Source organism: Triturus cristatus, chromosome 3_2, assembly GCF_964204655.1.
Source record: "Triturus cristatus chromosome 3_2, aTriCri1.1, whole genome shotgun sequence".
In the NCBI taxonomy this organism is placed as follows: domain Eukaryota; kingdom Metazoa; phylum Chordata; class Amphibia; order Caudata; family Salamandridae; genus Triturus; species Triturus cristatus.
Window position 1 is genome coordinate 456663605 of NC_140584.1, and position 16259 is coordinate 456679863.

Here is a 16259-nt window from a genome sequence, read left to right on the forward strand (position 1 = left end):
GCAAATAGGTGGTGCAACTCTCAAAACTGTGGGGGAATACAAATACCTAGGAGTAATCATTGACAGAAAAGGGTCATTCCAACCACAGAAAGAAGCAATACAAAGGAGAGGCACCACTATAGCGGTCGCACTGAGGAATCTCAAAAAGAAAGCTGCTGGCCGAAGCTTCACGCCACTATTACAAGTGATTAAAGCAAAATTAACACCGGCCATCACTTACGGGAGCGAATGCCTCCGAGGGAGGGATACATTGACACTGGATAAAACTACAGCAAGGGCAATGCGAATGATATTTAATTTACCTAATTACACCTCGCAGGCCCAGATAAGGCTTGAATTTGGCTTAAGGAATCAAAGAATAGAAAGAATGGGTGTTTATGCCAAAATTTGGCATAAAATACAGGGAGCCGACGTCTCGACTCTGAATCACCATCTCTGGAAGGAGCTAGAAATCAAAAATAAAAGTGCAGCTGCAAATTATCTAAAGCACTCAATAGACTCCTTGAAACTACAAGAAATCTGGAAGAGCATTGGTCCTCATGACATATTCAAACGACTAGTAAACAAATCTGTGAAGATAATCTCGCTAGCCGAAGACAAAGCAACACTAGCTAACATGTCTCATGGCTGGATTGTCATCCAAAATTACACGAGCAGCACCTGCCAAAGCTACCTAGGAGTTGGTTACACACAGACTACAAAGGAGAAGTTTATACGACTAAGGATGGGGATCCTTCCGTCCCAACACCATCTTCCCCCATGGAAACAAACCCAAACGACAACAAGCTGTCAGCTATGTGGGGATGCAAAAGAAGACATCCTTCACCTAATTTGCATCTGCAAAGAACTGGCAAAGGAGCGCAGACTCCATTTAAAACCCGCTCTAAAGAAAATGGGAATAAGAACATGTCGGCAGGCGGTCAAAGCATGCTTTGACGGGAAAAACATCCAACTAATAAGTCATCTCGTCAAATTTATGGAAAAAGCGGGAAAAAAGCAGGAAGCTAGAAGAGAGAGACCGGACGAAGTAAACCCACAAATCATTTGTGCCCAATCGCCCCACTTGGAAAATGTCATGGAATAAACCCCCGCTATGTAAAGCCTCGTAAGAAATGGTGGGGTTGCCCCAAAGAATCTGCAGGTGTGAACATCTTAATATAGACAATTTGGGCACATAATGTCTCTTTTCTATCTGCTTCTCGGACAGCGACAAAAAATGTTTAATTTTTTTAATTTTTAAAATGTACCTTCTTAACCTTATGAAATTTCGCTAGAAGTCTTAGTAAATGACATTTTAACAAACTTATTATAAAAACTGTATTTTAAGGTTGTTTTATATGTAAAATATGTAGCTGATTGCAATGGTTTTAATTTACTGAGCCATAACAATAAATCAAATCTAACATCTTTTCCAGGCATGTCTTTGTAATATTGTAAATGAGTTCATTTATGTCAAAACTGCACTGGCATATGTAAAAAAAAATGTATATAAGTGGGTACTGGAAATTTTAATTAAATATTTAATTACAGACTTTATATAAGGTTTATGTCAGAGCTAGTTCAGATTTTGTTTTGTCAATTAGCCAGTCCATATGTGGTGGCAGTTGAGGCAAAATGTGTTGGGTGGTATTGTAGTTTTTTTTAAATAAGTTTTTATTTATTGGGTGTTTGCATGATTCTCGCAGCCCTGATGAAGTCCATTTTATTGGACGAAAAGCGTTGGCCTGGGCTGAGAATTATCTATATGAAGAATAAAAATGTTTGTGAAAAACAGATATTGGCTCAAGTATTCTGAATGGACTGAATAAAGAAGTGAATAGGATTAGAAATATATGACAGCCCTCCAGTATTGTTTCTTGGACTGCTGAACATTTAAGGTATATATATATAGATATTTTATTTTTTAGGGTGCTCCCCTTGGCAATGTGTCAATAAAATGTGCCTGCGGACTGCTGGACCTTGTACAATTTCTATCAGGCAGCCAGCACGCGCTTCAATAGTAGGTACCAGAGATTCTTGGATTCCAGAGAAAAATGTGCAAGATTCCTGTCAAAGTGTATGGTTTGGCCTCAGTCATGGGCAAAATCATTGATCCGGCTGCCACTCTTCGTACCACAAAAGGAGGGCCAGAGGGACAAGAAACTTGGGTTTGAAAGTCTACATAGAGGCTGATAACCTTTTTGCCCGCTTTCAATAAGGATGATGGCCTTTGAGTCATCATGCTCTGTGTGTCCTTGTTAGGTATGGCCAGAGCATAGGAATCAGGTCCAAAAATAATTTTCATCTCGATACTTTAAAATGTCCCAAAGAGGTGCTCAGCCTGAGGTTCTCCAGAAAGACAAGTGCAAACCTTTTATTTTGCCCCTGAGATAATGTAAATCCACTTCCAAGGTAGAAGGGACACCGTAAACAGCTCCAGAGGAAGCCACATCGTAAGCAGCGATGAGTGCATGGGGATGGGTGCATGGGATGGATGCTTTTGGAAAGTGCAGACTTCCTCAGAAATAGCACCAAGATAAAGGTTGTGGAGGCATGGAGGTGGGCTGCATCAGGGTTGGAGCAGCTTGCATCATTTACCCCTTTGAACATGCCCACCTTGGAAAAGTAGTGGCCATCCTAAATATGCGTAGCTTAGCGAGTTCAAAGACTTCGAACGGGGCTGGATTGGCTAATGGAGTCAGAGCTCCAGTTTAATTTTCTCCAATACTGGAATCCACTCCAGTTGAATATACAAGCATCGGGGAAAGGCGTTGAGTCATTTCCTCAAGGAAGAAGACTTTGGCTTCTTATGTTTTTATGTTTTGTGGGAAGATCTCTTTGGAGATTGTTCCTTTTCTAGAGGTTTACCTTAAGGGGATCACTTCGGTGTGTTCATGTAGGCCTTGAATAAAAATAACTTGGCCTCTCACTCTCTGATGTCATTTGGGTACATCAAGAATATCTGAAGGTCATGTTTGAATTCATACACCACATGCAAATGTCACATGCTTCTGGTGAGGGCATCGTTCAGCATCTGTCACTGGGTTTAAAATATTGATGGTAACCATGGCAAATACCTCTTTCAAAGGCTCTAAAGATGAAATATTTTGTCAGTGATACACCGGGAGTTGCTAAGGAGCCAATACAATGAGGCATGGTAAAACAGGAACTGATGCTAGTGCTTTACTCAGTGCCTTATATGTCCTATGTCTTCACATCTTGAACAGGCAAGGCTGGGATAGAGCTGCATGCAGCCATTTGGCGAAGCTGGAGAGATATTGCCGGGGCTAAAGTTTCAGGCTTAAGTCTGGCACCTGGAGAATATTCATAAATAGAGGCATCTGCAGGAAGAAGTAGTCAACAGAAATATAACCTCTAAAAAGCGAGGTGCTTAGGGGAGGAGTGAACAGGGAAAATAAATTATGATTCAGAGCAATCGAAAATGAAAGCAAAAATGTTCAGACAATCCTTTAAACCAAATTTGAAAAGCAAAATTAAATTCCTTGGTTAACTTCGATCATGAATATGTATGGTATTATTTGAATTTAAAAATCAAAATATTCTAGTATACAAAATAGGTCAAATCGATTTAACTAATATCCCAGACACAACAGTGTCTTAAAAAATGTAAAACTCATAGCAAATATACTTACGTCCAACAACTGTTAACCGACGCTTTTGTTCAATAGGTTCTGCAAGGCCAGTGTGCTTTATAGTCAGGCAGAGTTCTGCTCCATTATGTTCGTCTATATTAGGAACAATTACAATCTTGCATGAAAGGCTATAGCTCCCATCACTGTGAGACTCAATGTTTGCTTGACAATAAATCGAATCCGAATGTTTAGTCATTCCCCAGTTATTCATAATAGGCGTCAAGGCTTCAATATCATTTGCATCAGTATTTCTTTGACTTGGGCAACAACATATTAGTGATTCCAGGTTATTCATAACGGGCATGGAGGCATTTCTTTCACTTGGCCAACAATAAACTAGTGTAGACTTCTTCTTTCCTCGTTGCTCAGATGAGAAAGTGACAGTGATATGCTTTGGCTGGAAACCGGTGATTTGACAAGACAGAGTAGTTTTTTCCATGTGGACTAAATCTTCATTGCCAGTGATTTCTGTTACTTTTGGTGCAACTGAAAGGAAAGCAAAATGGAAATCAACTGATGTCATTAGAAAAAGAACATGCAAAACGAAAAGTGCCCCGCTAGGACTAAATGGGAAGTGAATTTAGGAGAGAAGAGCCACATGTATGTCTGTAGATTTTGCTGCATCCAAACTTGCTTAGTCTCCTCGAGCAGTCTAATAAAAATTATAATACATTATAATTCTCGCAGAGGGCTTACCGCACTCCCCACAGCTCTAAGGATGTTTGGTCTCTGTGGGTACCTGAGCAGAGCGAGGTATGGAGTGCCCAAGGTTGACTTCCCATACTCGGCCTGATCATGCAACGGAGTCCTCTCATATTGGCATGAGGTACTAGTCAAGCTATTTCACATGACAGAATGTGAAATACAAAAAGACCCTAAAACCACGCAGCTGGGAGGGAGATCTTCGGACCACACATAACCTTTATCGCACTGGCTTGCTCTTGGGGCAGGAGGAGTTGACTAGAGTTCAAGCAGCGGCTGGACTCTCTTCTATATTGTAATAAACAACTGGAACTGCATTCAGAACTATTGCCACCAGCTTCTGAACCCAGCGATATCTGGGTGCCCTTGAAATATCAGCCGTGCATCACCACAGACCCCACGACATTGATACCTGATGGATTATGTTTGACTATACACAGAAGTTTTCGTAGGTTCTTAGGCTTTCAGCACCCCCACCTCTCCCAGGCCCCAGCCCCCCTCAAATCCTCGGACAATCTCTGGTTACATATCTCCAAGGTTTCAGATTGCTTATCTATGACATTTTCAAAATTTCAGTGTAATAATGAGTAACATTCTACGAAAATGAGTGACACTTTCTCGCGAGCAAAAATCAAGCAATGAACACAAGGGAAACATATAAATGTAAAAAATGACACCCATTTGAGCAACTAGAAACTAGAAAATCTTAAAACTGCTGCAAAGCACCAGAAACATAGCTGCCAAGTTTGTAGACTGCTTAATTGTGTCATTTTGGTGGTTTTAGTGTTCGTATGAGCAGGGCCACTGCGAGGTTGCGGCAGCAGTGATTATTGCATAGTTGTAGATTTGCCGCAGCAGTTTTAAGATCACTTAGAGTTTCTAGTTGCTCAAATGGGTGTCATTTCTGATATATATATATATATGTTTCCCTTGTCTTCATTGCTTGATTTTTGGTCTTAGAGAAAGTGTAGCTCATAGTCGTTGAATGTCACTCATAATTACGCTGAACTGATGACAATATCACACATAAGCAATCTGAAACCTTGGCAGCTATCGCAGGGCTGTGGTGTGCAAAGGATGAGTTTCAAACCATTACCATTGTCATCCTCCCTGCCATAGCCCTTGTAGTGGTGGGACTCCAGGTCGGGATGCTGGATCAAAACCAGTGGAATGAATAAGTGATGCACCATTTGAAAGTAAGCAAGTCTAAAAACGCTAGTTGATTATGCAACTGTGTGTAGACTATATGTATGATCAGATCTTTCAACAAAAGATGCAATGTTACGCAAAAATTGTGACTCTCTCATGAAGTATTCATTGTTGTTCAACCCATTTTTCTTTTGTCATTTAAAAAAAATAAAGAATAACAGCAACAAGTAATCAAGCTCAGTTGCGAATGACTGCATAAACACAAGGTGCCAGATTTATCAATACTTTGCTCTGGTGCAGCAAAAGTGACAAACCAGCAGGAAGTTATGATCTAATATTTACTTTCCATCGCAAAACTGTATTTGCACTGCAAAGTTGACCAAAATTAACATATAAGGTGGCATACAATAAGTGGTTTATGGGCATTTCCATGCCACCCGCCATGGTTTTTGACACCAAGTCATATGTACTAATATTTGTAAGCCACAACATCTGCCTCCCTAAGGCAGGAGCACAGTAGAAGAACGTTTTCTTTTCTGCAAACATTTCCCACCCTGTTTACCCACTTTGCATGTAGGCTGCAATGTAGATAGTTTGAAAGTTTGTCTGTGCATAGTATTTTGTTCTGGAAGGATACCCAGTTTAAAACCTATGCTAGACATCATGCATTCACCTTTGCACTTAGAGAAGCTAGGCAGCCTGATCGTGTCCTAGATCTAGAAAATGGAGCAGAAGTGACATAGCTTAGTTTTCTGTTGTTTTTTAAAACTTTTTATTTACGTTTTCGAAACAATCAGCAATACATCACTTCGGGGAAGGAAGAGAAATAAGTGCAATACATGTTATCTCCGATGATCAGTATGACAAATCAATACATTGAGAAAGCTATTCCATCTCCCTTCGGCCTCGTGTCAAGAGTACTGCACACCCACTACATAATCCCTTAGCAATATAAAAGCCTCCTCCCTATAAAATCCATGTCCTCCACATAGCTGATCACTCACTTCCAGAACCTCCATCACTTTCAACTTCCTTGACATCAGTGTCAACCTCCGGATTCAAGAACCCAGCACACAATTCACTCCACACAGCGATACCCTCTTCTGCCTTATCGTCCAGCCTACTAAATCTCATGTGAGTTTCCTCCCCTACCGCCCATTCCCGAACATCCCTATGCCAGCAGTCAAATTCAGGGGCTCCCTGTCCCATTCAAGCGATAGCCACATGTCATCTGGCCAGGACTAGGGCTAACTGCAAAAATGTAAATGACATCTTCTTGCCCTTAATTCTTACTATATTACCCATGAGACAACAAGGCAGAGTAAGATCAAACGTGATGTGTGCCGTCCTGTGATTCTCCGGCACCACCCCTCACTCAGTACCCCCATATCCCCCGCACCTTCAGGCCAAGAGTAAAAAATACCCTCTTCCCCCCACCTCATCCACACCACATCTAGGGCATACCACTGAACGGGTAGGATCCCAGCGCCGATGTCCCCACGGTGTAATTTAGGCCCTGTGCAAGTGAAGTATCAATTGGAAACGCACATTGCAGGATACCGTATATGTGAGATCATTAACTCTGTCCCAGTCCCTGTCAGTGAAGGATGTATCTAAATCCATATCCCAGGCCAAGCGCGCCTTTGGAGTGGGCCCTACTGCCTATTCACGTACAGCTTTATATAGTAATGTAATCAAATGCTGACCCCACCCCCTGCCTCGCACATGTCGAAATAATGCCCAGAGTTTGAGTATATTTGGGGGTCTGCCACGTCGTTTTAGCAATATCCGCTAATCCAGCATACTGCAGGAAGCGACCAGGGCCGATCGTAAAAGTATCTCGGGCCTCATCAAAGGAAGTGAAGTACACGTCCGGGTACAGATCCCCCAGTTGTCCGCAACCACCATCAAGCCACGCCTGAAAAGTCATATTATCCAACAACAATCGAATGGCCTTCAGAATCCAAATGGGTAGTTCTCTATGGTACGGGCCGGCTTCAACACCATCCATACAAACCTATGCCACAATATGGCTGTATGCCTAACAATATAAGGGACGTCCAAGCAGATCCCGCACCCTCCATTAGGAGCTCTGGAAGGTCATGCCAGCTGCACCCTGCCCCCCAACAACAGTTTTTTTATGATTGTTGGAAGAGTCCAGCCATCAAGCCGCGTACTGCAGCTGACCATCGAGATAATATGGCACATGGCACTTCGAGGCCCCCATCCGTATAACGTCTGGTCAAGGTCGATAACGCCACTTTGCTGTGCTTTTCCACCAACAAAAGGGAGATTAGGATAGTATCTAGCTGTCGGAAGGTACAAACTGGGTGCAAATAAGGGAAAAGCACCATCTTAACGATGGTCATTTTGGCCATTAACAAAAAGGGCAATGTATTCCAAAATAACACTGATGGCCTCAACCCCTCCATGACCCTGCCCATATTATGTTGAAACTAAAGCTTCAGTGTGAGTGCTATATTAATCCCTAAATACCTGAAGAGAGATGTCTCCCCCGATACAATTCTCCATTCCTGCATCTCTTGTTGTACCCAGACAGCCAATGGCTACATCACAAGTGCAACAAGCATAGCACCAGCAGGAGGCAACACTCCCCACCCCACCCCACAATAGCATGCATGTTCTACACATAAATAAAACACACCACACAAATTTTGTTTGGGCAAAAAACTGCTGCAGGTTTATTACATACACCGTTATGTAATATGGTGGTTATCTTACGGGCGATCCAAGGGCAGGCAACCATCTGGGCCGCCTGATGAGCCAAGCAGCACTGGGGCGAACCCCATCTGGGCTGCCCCTTCGGTGATCCTCTTCCCGGATCACGGTCCCTTATTACTCACGCCCCTTTCAGGGCGGAGCGTAGCAATGCAAGACCCCGGTTGTTCAGGCCCACAACCACCCGAAGGACTAACGGGGTGCCGACACGGTTTTCCAGGAACCTCCCATGAGGCTCCTGGGCTCTTGCTCTGGCACCCCCTATGGTGCCGCACAGAGGTACCCTTCAGTACCCATTTGCTTCCAGATCGCCCTATAACTCCGCCACAGCTCTGGAGGCGGCCACCGTCGCCGCCAGAGCCCCCCACCAAAATAGCTATAGTCTTGCCCGCTAACTCTCCTGTCTAGAGCCTCCTGCAAATCTAGATGAAAGGGAACATCCCTACTGGTTATCGATGCCCCATCTATATCCCAATAGCCCTAGACGTTAGCTTGGATCAGCTAGTGTCTGAAGAAACAAAACGCCCTTTATGCCTGTGAAGTTGTGCCAAGCACTATACACCTCACGCCGCAAAGTTCCACTGCGTCACGTGACTCTGCCCCATCCCAGTCAGGGCGGGACAGTTTCAGACACCCAGGCTCACGATGCCCCACCTATTGCTGATCACACTGGCTGCCAACCTTCTAGCACCGTGTGTGACTGGACACATGTGTCTCCGATCTCTGGGACAGCAGCTCACTTGTTAGGAGACCGTTCCTACCCCCGCTAGCCAACTAGACTATTAGGGCGGGAAGGATTATACTTAACCTTGGCACCGTCCCTTTACTTGCTAAATCAATGCGCACAGGGATGTCCATAACAGGCGTATGAACATTGAGCACGGCTACACCCCAGCACTTGCCCTGCATCCCATATTCTTTATAGGAATTTCGACCGCTCAGCTCCCTCTGGTGAAGCCCCCTAAGCATACCCGCTTACAGAATCTGACTGATTCGATACTGGGCGCACTGTCTGTAATCTAGTGCCTAACCTTTGATGTGGGAGATGCCACACACCGCCTAGGTCATGGTAATCTAAAGGAGCACACCATTTTCCCCCAGGCGTACCTCTAAATGGGACTGGCTCCACCCAGCTGTAACGCCAGAGACACATCTCTTAAAACTCTTTACTGGTTATGCCACTTGGCACCCTTCTGGTTGCAGCTTTGTGTATTTGTAAAGCGCGCATGCCCCCGGGGCACGATGTCGCTGACTAGCCAGTGTATGTTACCCACTCGCTGATACTTATCTATCGCTAACTGCCCTTACTTGGATTGAAGGGTTGCTGGATGCTACCCCAGGACTGAAGACTTAATGCTCCCACCCAGTTTGACCCCAGAACTTGGGGACAACCCCAGTAGTGACCATGCCTTTCATGGTACATCTACCCCAGCGCTTGACTATCAATGTGTTAGGGACCCCAGTCCCAAAAGATGCCCCTTCCATTGTCTGGTTCTAGCCCGCAGAAGGATAACCCGGGGGGGGGGGGGGGCAGACAAGTCTGGGAACCAGAGGGGAAAGTTGTGAGCAAATGGGGAACATCCTTAACAGCGTGGTTAGTACACCGCGATGCGGTTACATCGCAATCGTTACAAAGAACGCGATGTAACCACGCTATGCCATTACAACGCAAGTCTTTACATCGACTTGCGCTAGATGGCATGCTAAAATTACAAATAGTGTAGTTTACTATCCCAACACCTTCCCTACTGTTAAGTGGACTGGAGTTGGAATAGTAAATGACACTTTACTAATGTTAGCACACCATCTAGTGCAAGTCAATGTAAAGACTTGCGTTGTAATGACATAGCGTGGTAACATCGCAGTCGTTGTAACGACCGCGATGTAACGGCACGTGTTGTACTCACTCGCGTTGTAACATCATACATCCCAGCAAATACCTGCCCTTTCCTGAATTTTGGGATGCCAAAAGGTCGAAAATACCCTGTCGCCATTGGCACTAACGCAGTGTTTACCAAACTTTTCCGCGCCACAGCACACTTGTTAGCTGACAACTACCACCACCCGCCTGCTGCACTGGTTAAAGCGCGGGTGAATATGTCTTAACTGAAGCTACCTGATACCGGCCCTTGGCTGCAGGGGAATGCCCACCCAGTGTACATGGTACCCGATTCTATATGGTGCCTGCAGGTGTTCGCATGGAGGCCCTCGTAGCCAATTGCACAATGCAGTCTCAGTATTTCGCAGTGCCTCTCATTGCGTTGAAATTTCTTGAGTAAGTGTAAAATTATACTTTTATTCGACATTCGGGAGGACCGGGAGCAGTCGCATAGGACCCAGGAGGAATTTGTTTCCTGTTATAAGCGGACAAACAGGATATTTCTCCTCCCCCTCCTCCCATGGTACAAGTAGTTCATAGAATTAGGGCTTCACCGTTGGAAGCCATCTAGGAAGTGGAGAGTGGCCTGTGCCACACCCGCGCAGTGGTAGTATCTTGCCACCAGTTGGTAAGAACGGAGCCCCTTTTAACTTAGGTCCTGATGAATGCCTTGGACCCAATTGGGCCGACACGGCAGAAACATGTTGACCACTCACGAGACGGTTAGGGGACACTAACTACCCCATTTCACCATCCTACATTTTTAATATCATACAGTTATCAGTCACATTAAAAAAGCACTTCTGATAACCGTAATGATTTTTAAATCCACTCACAATTTCACAGGCCCCCTCTTAGTCACTTAGAAGTGCATCCCTGTCGTCAGGTATACGCCTGCCCTCTATCAAACGAAGGTTTTAGAGGGCGAGGACTGGCCGATGATGAAGCATGACACCAGGTGGTGTGTGAGACCAGTCCGTAACTTTTTTTGAGATACCCACACTCACGACGTTCTCGTAACTTATTTGGGTTATCACACTAGGAGAGCTCTTTGTGGTAAATATTTAATATTGGAGGCTGCTAGCTCCTAGAACCCCATGCCTCTTGTTCCCTCCTCCACACATGTAGTGGAGCCCTTTTGTGATTAGATTAAAATTATACTTTCCCACCACTGGGCTGTTAACCAGTGGCAAAGGCAGACTGTTTTTTTGCGTCTTCTGACATTGCCTCGGATATATACTACAAAACCCAGTACCTACTACATGCCAGTACCCTTGGCTTTAGCAATGCTTGTTAGGTGTATAAGATAACTGATGCCACAATTCTGGCTTCCCTGCGTAGCATATTGAAAATGCTTCCATTCTGAACTGGTGGGAAGGTCACCATAACGTGTTCAACATTCATTAAATGTCTCCCTTCGATGAATAGCAAGCTCAACCGCAAACGGGACCATTACACTAATCAACTTCCGCAACAGCCAGGTAGGTCACCTGCACGTAATCCAGGTGCCGAAAGCGGAAAGCGGGAGCCCTTTGGAAGTGGCGCACAATCCCCGCGTTGGAGACGAAATAGACCTTGTTGTACTGCGAGAGAGGCACATGCGGAGACAACATAACTATTCTTAGCAAAACAGAGCCTGTCCGTAACTTCTGTCTATATTGGGACAAAGGATGAACCATGATAATATCACTGATCAAGTCTGTGATGTCATATACGCTACCTCTGGCATATTTCTCATAATTCGCCATATACGACTGACACCGCACTCTCCCCCTGTGCTTTGTGTGATCTTGGCCCACTTTGGTGTGAGCAGATCCCCGTGAAGTATACTTGGCTTCTAGGCCGCAATGCACAAGTGTTAGGTGAGAAAGATGAAACCATACTTGCTGAGCCTCAGCCAAAACCGACAACCATTTTACCATTTGTCATCAGTAGCACATACATCAATAGGGCATTGATAAGGGCCACATGCATAACTCCTGGTGGCCAAAGGACCTTGTTGATCAAGCAGCGAAATATTCGCTCAATGCAATAATACAAAACAGATTTCTCATGGCGCACGCCACCCAGGCGCCAAACAGGACACCGATGTTTACTCCGAACACCCCAACTCCAAAGGAAAGGCCCCACAAACCCAACCCCCTGCGCAAGTCACTCACCAAGTCACCGCTGAAGGATCCACCCCTGAACAACGCCTTCAATGAATAGCAAGCTCAACCGCAAATGGGACCATTATACTAAGCAAACCACCAATCAACGGAAATCAACCATACCCCCTGTAAAACAGGTAAAGTGAGTGTGAAACCCAGCCATAGCCAGACAAAACCATAGAAGCAGTTTATATGGGGCATTGTAGAGACGTAACCGATACTAGACAACCTGTTCCTTCCATCTGAAACTCAATAATCATGAACAGGATGCCAAGTGACTTAAAAAGAGGCATATCAACTGTAACAGCTCCCCGCGGTGCTTTCTTTACCTGCCTTCGCATAATCTGCGGTCATGTGACCTTGGCTGGTGGCGTGCTATACCTGAACCTAACGGAAAATGAAACCTCTGGAACTGCAGCCATGAAAGCTAATTAAATGAAGACCAGAGAACTGAGGCAACTCCTCAGGAGTTTATACTCGCAAAGCTGAAGTCATTAGACAATCGACACCTTTAGGGGTACAAGAGCATGTTCAAAATGATCCCTTAAAAGCCTTCTTGAATGCATAAACCTATGATGCATCTTATCTTATCTTATCTTAAGTGTGACTTGTAAAGCGCGCTGACACCAAAGGCTTCCTGGCGCTGTTAAGACAGAGAGAGTGAGGGACGAAAAAGGCGAGAGTCGCATAGGTTAGCCTCAAAGAGGGAAGAGGTGAGTTTTTAATAACAAATAACTAAGCATAAGGATGCTTAGACCACCTTTGGAATGCCCACATTTATGAATGGTCCCTTGATTATCTGTTAGCCACCCACCGGTTAGCCAACTCCATGTGCTTGCAAAGAACACAGTCCCTTATCAAATTGGCACCAACCAAGAACTAGTTTCTTTTTCCTCTCAACCTATGGGAGCAAAACTAACATCAATGGTCGCACTACTGACCCACAGCGCTCCGATTACCGACCCCGGTATGCCTACCTGCAAAGCTTCACCATGCGCTGCTAGGGCCATGTGTTCTACACTTACAACATCACTAAAAGGTTTCTTTTTGATCAAAACAGAACCTCCTATATGCTGAGGTAGAGCCACCTATTATTTTCAGTAATAATAGTGAGCTGCTGCTGTGTTACCATGTTGAAAACACGCCACCATCCCTGAATATTGTATGCAAACTCATTTAGAAATTGGACGAGTGTGTCCGTGCACTGTCAGTAACTTACCCAAAGTGGGCATAAAAGAGCTGGACTGTCTCAAATTCAATGCTGTTCCAAACAGGGGCCCCCAAATAAGTTGCTACCAAGGGCAGCTACTAATACTACCACATATGCTGTTGTGCACGAGTAGGCACTCCTGACCTCAAATCTTCAAAACGCTGTGTTAAACGCGCCAGAGCCAAAGACACAAGTTTTTTTTTTCTTTCTTTTTTTTTTTTGGTAGCATGTATCCACTATGTGCTAGCCCTGCCTTTCATGTGGGCGTCTGGGAAACTGGATCTTTGCATGCCTTCAGGGCTGGACTAGGAATATTTATTTATTTAATTTATTTATAGTTTTATAAAGCGCGAACTACGACCCGAGATGTCGGGTATCAGTGCGCTTCACAGAGCACCAGTTCCGTTACCTGAGGACCCTACACTTTGTAAGGCACGGGGAGATTAAGTGATTTGCCCAGACTTCCATGATGTTGAGCATCGTTGCCGAGACAAATGTGTGCTAGATTTTGCCCCAAACAATGTAAGTATTCTATCCTGTCATCCATGGAGCATCCCCTTGGCCTGCAATGACAGAGACCCTCCCGGGAACTTCCCAAGCCCCTTGTCGGCCCACTGCAGCCAGGTGTGCAACTATGTGCCTGCAGTCACCTCAAGCGGCCACCTCCGTTTGCCCCACACCTTGCTCCTGCCGTGCTGCCAAGTGAAGTAGCATCCCTGCTATTAACCCTGAGCATGTGCAAGTGGACATCCAGACTATACCAGGCCCCTGACGCTGTGAGCTTGGCTTGGGCAACAGGCACTCGACATTCAGTGCATAACAAGTTGATCGATGCCTGTTGGTGTGGTCATCTCTAAAATAGATAGCACCCTTGTGGCAGGCTGTCCGCGTGCCAGTGTTGAAAACTGTGGCGGTGCCGCGCACCCGGACCCCCGTCAAGTTATAACCAGGTAAACTTGCTGCTGGGTATAACATTAGTAGGCCGTGCAATGAATCCTTATTTTGGCCACACACGCCTATGTTACACAGTGATGGCAGTCACTGCCAATGCACAACATAGGTGCAGGACCCTGAAACAGCACCTTGACGCCTGGCATTATCTGCACACTTATCTAACACAATGATTGCAGGGACTGAACCTGCACACTTATCCTGCCCACCGCATTACAATGCACCTAGGCACGGGAGATAAGTGATTTGCCCAGAAGCACAGACTGTATTGGTGCTCTAATGTGCATAACCACACTACAATGCACAATTGGGCACAGGAGTCAGTATGCCCAACAGTACAGTACGGCCTAGGAGCGCTAGCAGTGCCCCGCTTGCATTGCACAAGGGGCGCTGGAGATAAGTGAATTGCCCGGGAGCGCAAAACGGCATAAGAGCGCTGGCATGCGCCCAGCTTTACACTGCCCACACAGGCACGGGAGAAATTGATTTGCTCAATCGCACAGGTCGGTATACGTGAGCACCGCCTTACATAACGTTCAGGCACGGGAGATAGGTGCATTGCCCCGGAGCACAGCACGGTATTGGAGCGCTAGCCTGCACAACGCTTGCATCGTACATTCAGGCATGGGAGATAAGCAATTTGCCCAGAAGCACCGGATGTGGGCGCGACGCACCTCTTTCCCTACCAAGAACACGCTCCTAGAGCCTCGCCTACTGCTCCTAGTAACCCGCAAGCAATCGCGTCGCCCGCATTCATCCCGCAGCGAGGAAAATGAATGAATCACTACCCTCACTGGATGGGGGGTGCACCCACAACTCGCCGCACTCAAGACTCTTCGGAGTTATGGAGGCAGGCAAAATCCAGCCCACGGGCACTCGTCGCCCCACCCCCCACCTTCCGGGCGAAGCCCACGACATAGCTTAAAACGTATAGCGATACAGGCCACGCTGATTTTAAATAAGGCAAAAGTGCCGGACATATTCAAATAAAAGCAGACCCCTGCGTACAACATGGAGCTCGAACCCCCCACCTTCCAGGCCATGCAGACCACATTGCTTAAGACATATAGCAATGCAGGCCCCACCGAATTTAAATAAGGCAAAAAATGCCCATCATATTGAATTCCACAAGCAGACTACTGCGCACAACATGGAGCTCGAGTCCAACATCTAGAAGTTAAAGTCCTCGTACTCTACCAACTGCACCAGTGGTTAAACATATAAGAGGTGCCCAGGGGAACAGCTGCAGACCTACGCACTCGTGGGCCGCAGCAGCCCGTGACCCCTGTTTCTGCCGACTGCTACATGCTTCGAGGAAACTATGAGGCAGTGCCCACCATTACTCCTTAAGACTCGCAAGCCCTGCTGCTCTGTATCCCCCCAACCACGCTCCCTATTCCATCGGACGGCTTACAGCAGTGGAATCCCTTCGGGGAGCGCATCGCTGCATCCGAAACATTCACACATACTGTCTGCAGCACTTACGGGGTCCGTGACAAGAGGCCCATACCGATATTTATGGCCAACCGCCACTCCCCCTAACATTTCCCTTGCCGCTTTTCGCCTGTTAGGTGCTTCTCCCACCAGATGCAACATTACACATTCAACTTATTTAACGGGAAGAATCATGCACCTTGTTCTCCAGCCTCAGAGGCAGCCGCCCTGACCGTGCCGATCCTAATCACGCCCGGTCCTATATGCTCCTGCCCCCGTCACGGCGCGACCTCAACGAGGGGAGGTGGAGAGAGCTGAGGTTGGCTCTTCAGTGAGTCGCTGCGAGGGCTGGCCAGGCGATCGAATGCCCGGGCAGGACCCCCCTCGCTCCGGCCCCCAGCTGGTCCCCATGC

General features: G+C 46.0%; 1 protein-coding gene across 1 annotated transcript in view; it reads right to left on the reverse strand.

The window, feature by feature from the left end:
- LOC146857533 (uncharacterized) overlaps positions 1-16259 on the reverse strand; it is an 813297-nt gene that overhangs the window by 394864 nt on the left and 402174 nt on the right. The window contains exon 5 of the mRNA XM_085648075.1: positions 3633-4118. Coding sequence (XP_085504201.1) covers positions 3633-4118 — 486 coding nt within the window. The remainder of the gene's footprint in view (positions 1-3632; positions 4119-16259) is intronic.